This window comes from Octodon degus, unplaced genomic scaffold (assembly GCF_000260255.1).
Source record: "Octodon degus isolate 3935 unplaced genomic scaffold, OctDeg1.0 scaffold00012, whole genome shotgun sequence".
NCBI lineage: Eukaryota > Metazoa > Chordata > Mammalia > Rodentia > Octodontidae > Octodon > Octodon degus.
Genome location: NW_004524588.1, coordinates 14,635,629 through 14,649,637, shown reverse-complemented (window position 1 = coordinate 14,649,637; position 14,009 = coordinate 14,635,629). Strand labels below are relative to the sequence as shown.

The 14,009-nt window shown below is 42.0% G+C and overlaps 1 protein-coding gene across 1 annotated transcript in view; it reads left to right on the top strand.

Annotated features, from left to right (window-relative positions):
• The first annotated feature begins 1,106 nt into the window (after positions 1 to 1,106).
• Positions 1,107 to 14,009, top strand: part of Ddx10 (DEAD-box helicase 10) — a 315,103-nt gene continuing 302,200 nt past the window's right edge. The window contains exons 1-2 of the mRNA XM_004626217.2: positions 1,107 to 1,386; positions 12,474 to 12,534. Of these exons, the coding sequence (XP_004626274.1) occupies positions 1,201 to 1,386; positions 12,474 to 12,534 (247 nt within the window). The 5' untranslated portion in view covers positions 1,107 to 1,200. The remainder of the gene's footprint in view (positions 1,387 to 12,473; positions 12,535 to 14,009) is intronic.

Sequence of the window (14,009 nt, the reverse complement as noted above, 5' to 3'; positions counted from 1 at the left end):
TGCCTTCCCTTCCCTCCCCTCTCCCGGTAAGTCATATACTGTTTGGGAGATGTACATGGTGTGGAAAGAAGTTGTCTGGATTTGTGTGGCAGAAATAATTTGAAGGCCCCAACATCGCCTTTAAACCCAAATCTCATCACCACGACTGCTCCACACCTTCCGTGTGTACTTGTGGAGGTGCCAAGAAATGGTGCCACAAACACCAGTTCATCCAAAGTCAATTCACTTAAGTGGTCAACTTGCCTATTCTATTAATTCTTTACTTTTAGTTATCATTAAGTTATCTTTATTATAACAGCTTTTGTTTGTTTGTATGTTAGGGAAAGGTCTACAGGGCGTCCAGGGTCCCACTACTAGATCGCACCTGTTTACAGCTTCCCTAGCGCTGGGATTACAGGCTCGCGCCCCCATGCCCAATCCCAATTGCCATCTCGGCGCGCCCGGGGGGCAGGTTTAGGGATCAACTCCCGGCCCCTGCGTGGTCTGCCTGAGCAGGCACTTCAATCCGCTGAGCTATTTGGCCGGCGCTATGACAGCATTCTAAGGTAAATTCAACTAGGCACTGTGTCAGTTCCTCGCTCAGCTAGTCTGAGGAGCCCCAAGGTAAGAGAAAGCACTTACTCTACTGAGCCATCTCTCCGGCCCCTACAGCGACACAAGAAGCCTACAGAATGTCCATTTTTATTTCTAGGGAGGTACATTGCAGTTACCAGAAATCATCTTGCTGCTTTGTTTTGGACAAGTTTTCGGCTCCTTGGGCTGACATATACAAAACGGTACTCATGATTATAACATACATAGCTGTATCTATCGGTGTAAGTGTGTGCGCGCATGCTCACGAACACTTAGCGAAGTAGGAGTCGCATGGTACACCACCCACTGCGCATGCGTTTTTTTAAAGAGCCGCCTAGCTCCCGCGGCCTCCCAGCAGGCCCTTTTCCTCTTGTCGCCCCGCCCCATTTTCCCGAGGTCGCTCCTCCCTGCGGAAGCGAATCACCAATCATCACTGCCCTTCCCGCGCCGTCATTGGCCAGCGCCCGATATTTAAATAAAAGGGGCGGGGAGTCCTGAGTTTGCGCATGCGCTTTAGTACGCCTTCCCCACGTTGGTTCCTGTCTTCAGTACCTCGCCTCAGCCTGGCTTTAGGAGGTATAGTGTCTTGGGGTGACTTGAGGTGTCTTGGCTGTCGCCGCCGCCACGATGGGGAAGACTGCTCATTCTTTGGGTCCAGAAGTACGACCCGACCCAGTGCGGAGCTTCAATCGCTGGAAAAAAAAGCACAGCTACAGGCAGAATCAAAAGAAGCAGTTGAGGAAGCAGCTGAAGAAGCCCGAGTGGCAAGTTGAGCGCGAGGGGATCAGCCGCCTGGTGCAGAACTACGAGAAGGTCTGTGCGGATGAGGGGTGCGGGTCGCCTCTGCCCCTGGCGCGAACGGTCGCCTCTGCCCCTGGCGCGAACGGAGAGCCCGGCGGCGGGGCGCAGTGGCACCGCGCCGGAGGGCTGCGGGGACCCGGCCCGAGGATCGCGCCGGGCTGGTGGTGCGGGAGGTGTCCCCAGGCTTCCTGCGGAGGCCTCGCGGGAGGTCTCCTGGCCGCTGCAACCCACGGCGCTGTCCTCTAGTAGGCGTACAGTGGTACTGAGGGGTCCGAAGACGCGGCTGCAATTCAGTAGTAGTCATACTGATAATGGTAGTGATAAGAAAGGAACAATTGAACAATTGTCGTTGTCATTTTTTTGAGACAGGGTCTTTCTAAGCTCTTCAGGCTGGATTTGAGCTCACCTTGCATCCCAGGCTGGTCTCAAACTCACGGTGATCCTCCTGTCTCAGCCTCCTCAGTGCTGGGATTACAGGCGTGCAGCACCACACCCGGCAGCAATTGTCTTTTAAAGTATTGCCTGTCACAAACTCTTTGACTTGATATGAAGTATAAACCTTAATATTACCATTTTATAGGTGAAAAAGAAGGGAGACTCAGACAGGATAAGAAACTTGTCCCACACTCTCACACCTACTAGGTGGAGTGAATTGGAACCTAGACCTGTGGCTTTCCAGGCGCATAGGCTTCGTGTTCCCATCCAGGAACTGGTGTAGGAAAGCTGGCCTGTTTTTGTTATCTGTCATCCTCATATGGTTGTGTCTGATGTTCCCAGATAAATAGCCTGTTAGTGGTCACTTTAACCTGCAGATCTTTTTCCTTTCAGGATTGTTAGAATGACAGTTCTTCTCCCTTTTTCCTGTAAAACCCATAGCTGTTGGCCTCCACCCACCCCACTCAGCTCTCAGTGACTGTGCCCATTACAGTGTAGTACAGTCAGGGATTTAATCAGGGGAATATTCTTGTACTTAGAGTTATCACTTACTATTCCTATATGGCCTTCCTTTAAATGACCGTGAGGTCAGGATTAGAAAAAGTTAAGACCAGTGGTGGTGAAACTTAACCTATGGCACACATGTCACATGTTGCTGAGGGCTGTATCACTGAAGCTTTGAAAGATTCACTGTGTGGCTTTTTTGCTTACTGTATTAGCTACTTTTTTCCTGTCATTAAAAGGGATAGTGGTAATATCGACTGTGTAAGATGTTGTGGGAAGTTAGCAAGATAACGCATGGAAAGCATTCTACACAATAGGCGTTCCATGGAAATATTCCACACAGTAGCTGTTACATTATTATTACAACTCTGGTATCCGTAACACTTTTAACAAGCCATTGAGAGTTACTTTTTTGAATTTTGTTTTGGACTGTGCCCAGAATTGCTTAGGAAGTAGAGCCTGAGCCATGCGTGGTTTATTCCTGTGAAGTAGTGATTCCTTGTATTCTGTGCAGAGCTTTCCTGAGTTCATATCCTTATTTCTGACCCAACCGGGCATCTTAATTGTATTACAGAGTGCCTTCAATGCCAGAAGTCATTATCATACCTCAGCAGTCCTTCCTCAATTCATAATCCTGTGTATTGGTCTTCTACAGCCATTATAACAGATTGCCACAAACTTTGTGGCCTAAAGCAGGAGAATTTATTCATTCATAGTTCTGGAGGTCTGAAGTCTGAAATCAGTTTCACTGGGTCAAAATCAGTGCTGGCAGGGCCCTGCTCCCTCTAGAGGATATAGGGGATATTCTGTTTCTTGCCTTATTTAGCTTCTTGTGGCTGCTGATGCTCTTTGTGCTGTACTTGTAGTAACCCTGCTCTCTGCCTTTGTGGACATGTTGGCATCTTCTGTGTCAAATCTCCCTTTGTCTTTGTGTGTGTGTGTGTGTGTGTGTGTGTGTGTGTGTGTAAATAACATGTTTTGTTGGATTTAGGGCCCATCTTTATCATCCAGGATATCTTCATCTTAAGATCTTTAATCATATTTGCCAAATCACTTTTGCCATAAAAGGTAACATGTATAGGGCCTAGTGACTGGGGCACAGACATGATTTAGGACCATTTTTAACCTATGACATCTTAAATCCACTATCTAACTATACCACTGAGTTAGGAACTCCAGAGTGAAATCTGTGGCTTTTCTCCTTCCTGCTTTTATATCCTGTTGTACTGGTGATCTTTTTTGCTGCTTAAACTTCTCAATGCTTCACCATTCTTACTGATATAAGTTACTTCAGATCCTATCATTTTTTTACTTGGATTACTACAGTAGCTATTGCTTATAACAAGTATCACCAGACTTGGTATGTTTTTAGCTGAACAGATCAGAAGAGTGGAAGTACTCAGTTCTGTCCCTGTAACATAGAAGCTACTACAAACACACTTAAGTGAACCAGTATTGTGTTGTAAAATTTTAATTAGTGAAATAGGTACTTGATGGGCTTTGGCTCTTGTGTTGTATACACTTTGATTGTATGTTGTATACTGTTGCTAACAGTGTTACTTTAGTGTAAGTGTTTCTTTCCAAGGGGAAACTTAGTCATTTCCCTTGGCTCACAGTTACATTCAGGAAAATGGCAACACTTTACAATGTCAACATACTGCGGTATAGTAGAATATCTTTGTAGTCAGGCAGACCAGGTTTAAATTTCACCCACTTCAGGTTCTCAGCATCTCTTAAGTCTGTTTCCTCATCCAACAAACAGATTACTAATGACTGGGACTCAGATGACTCAAATGAGATGATGTACGCAAACCAAGCATATGTAGTGACTTGTAGTTTGTGAATTGGCCATGTTCTTTGATGCTTCTTGTCCTGGTACTTGATGTTTCAACTACTTGAGGCAAGCACATTCACCTCTTCATTCTGGGACACATTCGACTTTCAGATTTACTTGGAACTTGTCTTCATGACCTCTTCAGGTATGCATCTGTAGCATTTTGAATAACTTGTAGTGCAGCGTTTATTGCTTCCCTGTGATCATTGTCATATTTCTTTGTAAATTTCCTAGCGCATGAACCTCTCAAGGTCAGAGGCCAACCTTATACAAATGATCCGTGACCTACAGTGATGGGGTTATGGCTTGATAAACACATTAAATTGAAAATATTGTTTAAAAAAAAAAGTAAATATTGTTAAGGTGAAAATACATTTAGCAGTCTATTGAACATTATTACTTAGTAACACAATTTACTGTAGAGTCTTCATTGTTTACCCTCATGATCTCAGGGCTGACCGGGAGTTGTGGATTATTGCTACTACTCAGCGTTGTGCTTGGTTCGGAAAGATCAGAAATCAAAATTTGAAGGAGTTGTACATGGTGCCATAGGCCTCTAATCTCAGTACTCGAGAGGCTGAGGCAGGAGGATTGCTGTGAGTTTGGGGCCAGTCTGACTACATAGTCAGTTCAAGGCCAGCTGCCCTACATAATGAGACCCTGTCTCAAAAAATTAAAAAAAAAAAAAAATCTAAATTTGAAGTTTGATTGCTAGTGAAAGTGTATCACTTTCACAAAGTCATAACAGTCAAAAAGATTTTAAGTTGAACTGCTGTTGAGTCAGTGACCATTTCTGCTCATTTTTGTTTTCTCTAGAGGCTGGTAACAAAGTGCTTGTTATTGAATATGTATTCAGTGTTTAGATATTGTTTAGATAAAACTTGACCTTTCCCAGAGGCTTTGCTCTAGTTGGCAGCATTGGCTTGTTCTTTTCAGTTACTTGTTTTTAATAATAATTGCTAACATTTTATGCATGTCGGTAGGCCACGTCCTCACAGCAAACCCCTAAGAAATTGTTCCCATTACACAGTTGTGACAGGGGGAAATAGTCAATGAGAAAGGAGTTCTAACTCAAGTAGTCTGGGTCTGATACCAAAGCTCCAAGCCACTACACTGTACTGTGTTGCATCTGCAAATGTTTAAATTTTAATCTTTTTACTAAGTTGAAGGAACAGCCTCTTCCCAACAATTTTTTTTATTTTTAATTTTAAGAAAAATATTTTTTAAGGATTAGGTCAGAAATATAGCATGAAATAAGTTGCCAGGGATAGCAATACTAGGATATGGTCATTCAATTATAATGAACCTAGTGCAGACCCTAACTACTTGGGTTGTTTGCAGAGCCGTGGTACACAAGTGGAGCATAGTTGCCGTAGCTGGAGAAATGCTGAACAATGTAATTCAGAAACACTTGAAACAATTTGATAGATGCTTGTTGAAACTTATGTAAAGACACATGGAAAAAAATACATGTCTAGGTCTCTAGGGAACTGTGAGGGAGGTGACATTTGAGAAGTGTTGTATAGTAAATATGTATAAAATATTTAAATAGAAATTTGTAACTTAGTGCTGTGGAGTTAAAGAATGAGGTAGTAGGAAAAAGATTGAGTTATTTGGTATGTCACTCCTGGCCTAGTGTGTTAGGGAAAAGCATATTTTCTCTGGCCCTCTATCTTTCTGCCTGGTGGCAGCTGCAGGTCTAGCTTGGAGAAATGGTTGGGGGCTATCCAGTGGTTTGTGGTAGCTGTGAGAGGCTAGCTTTTTAGTGATATCTTTACCGGATGGAAAGATAGAGAAGGACCTTCTAGGTTGAGGGGACAGAACCAAGAAATGCAGGATGATGTGAAAATATAGGGTCTTCTTGAGGGAGGAAATAATACTTGGAATATGGCATGCATTCCTGAATTGGCATTAAACAAGGTTGGAGGTTGTCTTAGTTACTTTTCTGTCATTGCTGAGACAAAATACCTGACTGCTAAAATTATGGAAGGAAAGGATTGTTTAGCTCCTACTTTGTGGAGCTTTCAGTCTATAGTCAGCTAGCCCCAAGGCAGGTGGCATGGCACAGGGGCAGCACTTCAGAGTGGCAGAAGACCAAAAGCAACAAGAGCAACAGGCAGGGGAGAAGCAAGTCCTCCCGTATATTATACGCCTGCTCTTCACCCATACCATCTCAGTGCCCTCCTCTTCCACAAGCTTTGGAGCTTTACAAGTGAGAGCTGTGGCCCCCTGCTGAGTCAAGCTTCTGTCCTCAATTCTCAAGTTGGCACAATGTATCAATCATTATAGTCTACCCTTTTTCTTTTTCTTTTTCTTTTCTTTTCTTTCTTTCTTTCTTGGGGGAGGGGGCAGAACTGGGGATTGAATTCAGGCTCTTGCGCTTGCCAGGCAAGCACTTATTCTACTGAGCCATCTCCTTGGCCCTAGTCTACTCCCTTTCAACCTGGCAATGGACACATTTCTTAAAACTGGTTTCCAGATATAAAGACATGCTTATTCTTATCAGTTCATTATATGAATATTTTAAGACAGTTTTAACAATCCTTAAGAACCAGTATCAAGGGCCAGGGATGTAGCTCTGTGACATAAGTGCCTGTGTGGCAAGTGCAAGGTCCTGAGTTCAATCCCTGGTACCACAAACAAACAAACAACAACAACAACAACAAAAATACTTAAAAAAAAAAGAACCAGTATCAAGTCTAGCAACATTATATTACATTAGAACCATAACATTTTGCACCTACCCCCCCAGAAACAAAACAAAACAAAACAAAACCAGAACACACACACACACACACAAAACTCAGGTACATCCTTTTACGCTAAAGGCATTTAGTTCATCTACAGAAGTTGCCAGAAGCCTAACAGTTTCAGCATTGCTGAAAAGTCCAAGTCCCAAGACTCCTCTAATATGTAAGGCAAACTTTTAGATGCAAGCCCCTGTACAAATGAAAAGTTAAACACTTCCAATGTTCAGGTGGCACAAGAAAAACATTTTCATTACAAAAATTACAAACAGGATACCAAGGATTGGGACCAAAGCAAGTCCAAAATCCAGCAGGGCAAATATTAGGTCCTATAGTTCCATGTCCTGTATGTGAAGCAATCTGTGGCTCATGTAAGCTGCAGAGGGCTTGGATGGCTCCATCCTTGTAGCACTTCCTGTGGTTGTGGTTCCCATGGCTTCTCTTTGAAGACCTCGAGTGAAGGTCCTCAAGTGAGGACCCTGGCCTCCTGCTGAGTTACTTAGGTAAGCTTCTACATTTCTCAATTCTCAGGTTGGCACAATGTATCAGCCATTACAGAAGTGGATGGAGACTGCAGCAGGCAAAGTAGTAGCTTCTTACTACCTGTATCTGAAGGAGGTCTTGCCTGAATTCCCAGAGCCTGTGACTGTATTAAATGGCAAGGGATTAACTAAGACTGCTGATCAGTAGACCTTAAAGTGAGGTGATTATTCAGGTGAGCTTGGTGTTATCACAAGCACCCACAGCAGAGGGCAGCAGAAGAGTCAGAGTCAGTCTTGACTTCTGTCAGTTGGCAGCTGTCTTCAAAAATGGAAGGTTGGCCAGGTCTGGTAGTGAAGCCTGTAGTCCCAGCTACTCTGAAAGCTCAGGCAGGAAGATGGCTTGATCTCAGGAGTTTAAGGCTAGCTTGGCAATATAGTTAAAACTGGATTAAAAATAGAATGTGGGGGCAGCCCCTGAACACTGGAAAAGGCAGGGAAATGGGCTCCTGTAGAGTCACCAGAAAGAGTGAACCTCTGCCAGCACCTTCAGTTTAGTTAAGTGATACCCATTTCAGACTTCTGACCTTTCTTTTCATAGTAAATTTTTGTTGTTTTCAGTCACTGTGTGTGATAATGTGTTACAGCAACAATAGGAAATGTAGACAGAACACTCAGACTTTACAGTGGGAAGACTGTGAATGCCATTAGAGGATGCATTCAATCTGTGGAGTGTTTGAAGACTCAGACCAATGGTCTAGTCAAGAGCTTGTGTCCTCTGAGAAGAAGGTGCCCTAGATGGGTGGGTTGGAGCTCTGTTGGCTGGAAATATTTGTGAAGAATGTAGGGGAGGGAACAGGATGAGGAACAGAAGGAATGGGTAGAAAGAGTTCGGCTTATAGCACAAGTCTGCTATTTTCCCTCCTCCCTCATGGTGCTGTGCAAAAGCTAGTGCTTTATCACTGAGCTACATTATTGGCCCATTTTGACAAAATTCTTGATTAGTTTTTGAGACAAGGTCTCACACATTTGGCACAATTCCAGGAAAGCTTCTGCCAGGCTGATGAGAATTATTTTTCTGAAGTTGACCATGTAAAATTTTGTAGAAAACATTAGTTTTTAGACTGAGCCCTTGCACTGGGCCCAATAGACCAAGCCAGTAGAGTTTAACCACAGTAATAGGTTTGGGATGGTAGCCAGTTTATTGATGAGGGCCACGGGTGGTGAATCTGTGTCTTGTGTGCTACAGTGGGCTGTTTATCAGTGAAAGCTTAAAGGGTTTGCCATCACACAATTAGACTATAAACAGTGAATTAGGTGAACTGCAACTAATTGACTGCTTCAATAGATTTTTGTTGCCTTCACTTTTTCTACAAAAACTGATGGTGTTGGTTAGAGTACTCACAGTTGGTCTGGAAGTTGCCCCAGTTGTGAATTCTTTTAGCCATGTTCAAAGAAACTATCAACTTTTATTTGTCTAAGGAACTTTCCTTTGAATACTCATTAGAGAAATCATCTAACCTGTAGGAATAGGGCTGAAGTAATACAGTAGTTTCTCTTTATCTGTGGGGGATTGTTCTAAGACGCTCCCCCAAACCCACAGCTGATTGCTGAAACTGGATATCACTAAATCCTAAAAATACTGTTTTTTTTCCCCATATATACATAGCTATAAGGTTTAATTTATAGGCTAGAATATTAACAACCTAGGCATGGTGGTACACCCCTGTAATTCCAGTCTCTGGGAAGCTAAGGTGGAAGATTGCAAATACAAGTCCAGCCTACCAGAAATGTACTAATAAGAAATTATAACTGTGTTGTAATAAAAGTAAGTTAACATTTATGAGCAGCCTTGGTGTTCTTAGTGTACTGTTTTCTAGCTTGGGAGAGTGAAACTGTGGGTTAGGAAAGGCTTATGCTGCCCAGCTCATTATGAACTAGTATAGCCCTGGTTATACCAGTTCATACTGGTATATAAAAGAGAAGGCTTTTTGAGTGGTAGATTAGAGGGATGATAGCCAGCACTATCAGTGGCGCTTCCTGAAGCAGGAAATCTGAATTAGTATTTAAGGCCATCACAAGGGGAGTTTTGGAAAGGTCTAAGAAAAGTTAGAGTTCTCCATGATCCAAGAACTCAGTCCAGGCCTACTGACAAACAGTTGTTTTAGTTCAGCAAGTGGTTTTCCTGTTCCTGAATTAGTTGACCTCTTCACACCTGGGGCTCACTTAGACTCATCATATTCAGCCTTGCTATGTAGAAACTCTTGCATTCTAATCTTTATTATTTACATCAAAATTTGGTGTGGTATTATTGGAGGCAGATTTCCTGATTGCATTAGATGGAACATTTTAGGGAACGTTATTCTTTTCTTTTACTCCAGGTATTATTTACTTTTGATAGAGAGAGGCGTTATCAGTGAATAAAAAGGGTGGCTTTTTTCCCCCTCTTCTCCCTCCAGCTTTTCTACCAGTGTGGAAGACATTTGCAAAGGTAAAAGATATTTGCAGAGAGCACCCGTAAGTGTTCCATTATCTCAATTCAAAAGAATGTAACAGGTTTTAGATGGAGTGTGAGGATTGTGCTCATGGGAATGATTTTGTTATTTGAAAGGGATAAAGGGAAGGGGAAAGGATTATTTTCTTTGTTCAGTTTGGCTGTCTTCTGCTGTGGCTTCCAGTGTTCCTTGATATAACTGATGTCTCAGTTGTGGGACAGAATACCAGACACCCAAAGTTAAGGAAGGAAAGGTTTAATAGCACATAGTTAATGGAGGTTTCAGTCCATATTTGGCTGGCTCGTGGCAGAGTGGCACATGGCACAGGGCAGCTGTTCATGGCAGCAGAAGACAGCAAAGAGCAGAGGGAGGAGCAGCGACTGTGGCAGCTAGCAAGCCTTTCTCCGTTTTCCTCGTTATAGTCAGGTTATCTGCCCCAGTGCGCCTGTAGCACTCACACCCATAATTCCTGCATTGGATCATGAATTAATCATAAACTCTAGAAGCTGCCCCAATGACTGCATGAGGCTTTGGGAGAACAACTAGACACACACTGTAACAGCTGAGAATCTTTTAGAGGAGAGTTGGAAGTCTTTTTCTGTGAAGGGTCAGATAGTCAGTCTTGGGCTTCGTGGGCTATACGGCCTGTCGCATCTATGTAAGCCAGCATGTAAAGACTACCCGTAGCTGCGCTTCAGTAAAACTATTTAGAAAAACAGGCAGCAGATTGGAATTGACTTGTAGGTTGACTCCAATTCTAGGCATTAGCAGAATTAAAATTTCCAGTTTTTTGTTGTGATTTCTTTGAAGATTGTAGTGCACAGCTCTGCATTACAATGGTTGACAGTAGTGTGCTGGAACACTTAGCATTCTCCTCGTTTCCTTCTGGAAGGTTAACAGGCCTTTGAAAAATGTGTCATTGTTTGGGTAGCGCATCGTGCTTGGGTGGTGTCTGGAGGAGGACTGCAGAGCAGTTGCCTTTCGTCTTCCTCCTCTCCTCCTCCTGTAGGTCTTCCTTCCCCACGAAAGTGCTTCGTCAGCTTGTGTTGATCAGTTTGTTGACTGCACAAGTGCAGAGGAGGAATTCATGTTATCTTAATGTCCTATTTGAAAGAGTATTTTTCAATTGAGATTCTTTGCTGGGACAGTAGGTTATATGAATAAAGAATTCTTTAAGGCTGATTTTACCTCCTCTATAATATCTGACGGGATTAAGAGAGCTTGTAGGGATTAAGATGTTTTCATATCTATATTTTCAGAATTTGTAGGCAGAGTAATCTATCCTGCACTAGATTAACTATTGTGAAAAGATGCTGTGTAGATTGTAAAATGAAATACAGTTGTCATTCCCTTATTGCCTAGAGTGTAATTTAAATAAATGAACCCTGCAAATGCAGCTTTTCCCTTTTGTGTGCCATGAATAATTTGATAGCATATTCCCAGATTTGAACATTAGTTCCTCCATTTAGCATCTATAGTAAAATAATTCTTCTGGGTATCTAAAATGAAATTCAGGAAATTGAGTTTATGCTAATGAGAACAGCAGAAATGACTATTTGAATAATGTAAAGTTAAAGGGCAAAATGTTACTTATTGTGGCTTCCATGCATGACCCAGATACTTCTGGTTATTTTGAAATAATGCTCCTTTTTCATTACACCCCAGATAAATATTAATCAAGGTGGATTTCGTGTGCCACTGACTATGGCTAAAACTTTAGAGATGTTTGTGTTATCAGGCTACGTGTCTCCAGCTAATTTCCGTTTCTAAGATGTGTAAATAGAGCTATTATCATGATCAATGGTTTGTAGTAATATTGGCTCTTATTTTTTAAACAGTTAGCCCTTGAAGGATGACAGTATATGAATTTTCCTCCCATAGTTGCTGTAGTATGAGTTACTATGTTAATGTTTTAGGTGTGAAAGATAATTCAAGACAGCATACAGTGTGTGTTGTGTGTGTGCTTTGAGTGAATTTTTTGACCAGTTTGGGTGGTTATAAGTTTATATTTTTGTTTCAGCTCAGTTTACTTGAAATGTATTTCTTTTTTTTTTGTAAACAAAATGTATTTCAATGTATTTGGTTGTTCAATGTATTTGGTTGTTGCAGGCTCTCACTACGCAGCTCGGACTCATGGTGATTCCCCTGTTTTCAGCCTCTCCAGCACTGGGGTCCAGACTCTGCCTGGCTCAGCCTGCCCTGGGGGTAGGGCTAGCCTGTTCATGTGGTACCTGGGATTGGATCATGGTCCCTGCACTTGCCTAAGCAGGTGCTTCAGTCTGCTGAGCTATTTAACCAGCCCTGGAAATGCATGTCATTGTAGGAGGAATGATGGCTTTATTTAGAAGTGAATGGTTGGGGCCGGGGAGATGGCTCAGTGGAATAAGTGCTTGCCTGGCAATCACGAGGACCTGAGTTCAATCCTCGGTTCTGAAAAATAAAAAAATAAAAAATAGAAGTGCATGGTTGAATTAAATCCTACAATATAAGGATATACTGGGCAGCCTAAGTAGAGAAAAAAAAAATCTTACTATCAAACAAATACATGATTCCATGGATTATTTTGTCCTCTCTGATATTGTTTTCTTTGATATCTTTTTTCCAGATAAATGTAAATGCAATTACAAGATTTTCGGATTTTCCCTTGTCTAAAAAAACATTAAAAGGTAGGTATATGATAATTTGGGACAAGTTATTGAATTTGCTCTTCTCAGGAGGGTAGTTTTGAGAGACATTAACCTGAAAAATCTTACTTTAGCAACAATTTGATATTATGAAAACCTATAATAATGCTGAAATTTGAGCCAGATGTGATAGCACATGCCTGTGTTTCCAGAGAATGGTATAGGAGGTTTGCTGTGAATTCAAAGCCAGCCTGAATTAGATAGTGAGACCATGTTTCAATAAAATAAAACTATGGGGACTCCTTGGTGTCTCATTGTACTCTGGGGAAAAGCAGCTACAGGAATTAGGAGAAAATAGACAAGAAGACAAGAGTTGGGTCAGGTGGTGGTCTATGCCTGACCGGCAAAGGACCCCAGGACAATAGTAGGGGCAATTATCTATACCTTTGTAAAATTAGTACCTGGCGGCACAAAGTTGCCTAGCGACTGGTAGCTGAAATTGACCAGGCAGGGTGTTTTTCTCAAGACTGAGGTAGCTTGACTGCTTTAGGCACTGTGGCCTTGTCCTGCCCTCTCACATATTATCAATTTTCAGTGTCATCCCTTCTAACACAGAAGACCTAAAAAACTGCGATTTAATAACTTGTCACTCCCACTGTTTTTGGACTGTTAAAGAACATTAAAAAGATTTCAGGAACCTCCAACTAATTCAAGTGAAACCTAACTATGTTTTGAAATAATAAGAGAATGAACAAAAATATATACCCTTTATATTAGTTTTCTAGTGAAGCTGTAATAAAATAGCCGATTGGGTGGCGTAAGCATGGGTGGCGTAAGCAACAGTGAATATTTTCATGGTTTGGAGCCTAGAAATTCATTTTGCTGGTAGGCTTGGTTACTCTCACAGACGTAAGGGAGGATCTGTTCCAGTCCTCCCTCTCTGCTTTAGAAATGACCTCGTGTGCCTTTTTTTCTTTTTTTTGGCCACAACAATTGTTTGTTTTTATAGTGTACAACATGAAGTTTTAAAGTATGCATACATTGTGGGATGGCTAAATCAAACTACGTAATATATAGATATGTATTGTCGCAAATACTTATTTTTTCTTCATGGTAAGGACACTTACAATCTGTGAGTAGTTTTCAAGTACAGTATATTATGATTAGTACAGACTTTGTGATGTGCAATAGCTTATTCCACTTGTCTAACTGGAAATTTTGTTCTTTGGGCAACATCGTCCCAGTTTCCCCATGTCCTAGCCTGTGGTAATCGCCATTGCAGTCTCTGCTTCAAGTTTGTTTTTTTAGTGCACGTATCATCTGGTGTTTGTCTTCTTGAACTTCCCTTATTTCATTTAATACATGTGCTCTCCAGGTTCACCCTTATTGTCACCAATGACAAGATTTCCTTTGAAGACAGTGATACCTGTCTGTCTCACTCATTGTCTTTTCACATGGTCAGCCCTGTGCTTGCCTAAGCAGGTGCTTAGTCTGCTGAGCTATCCCGCTGGCTCTAA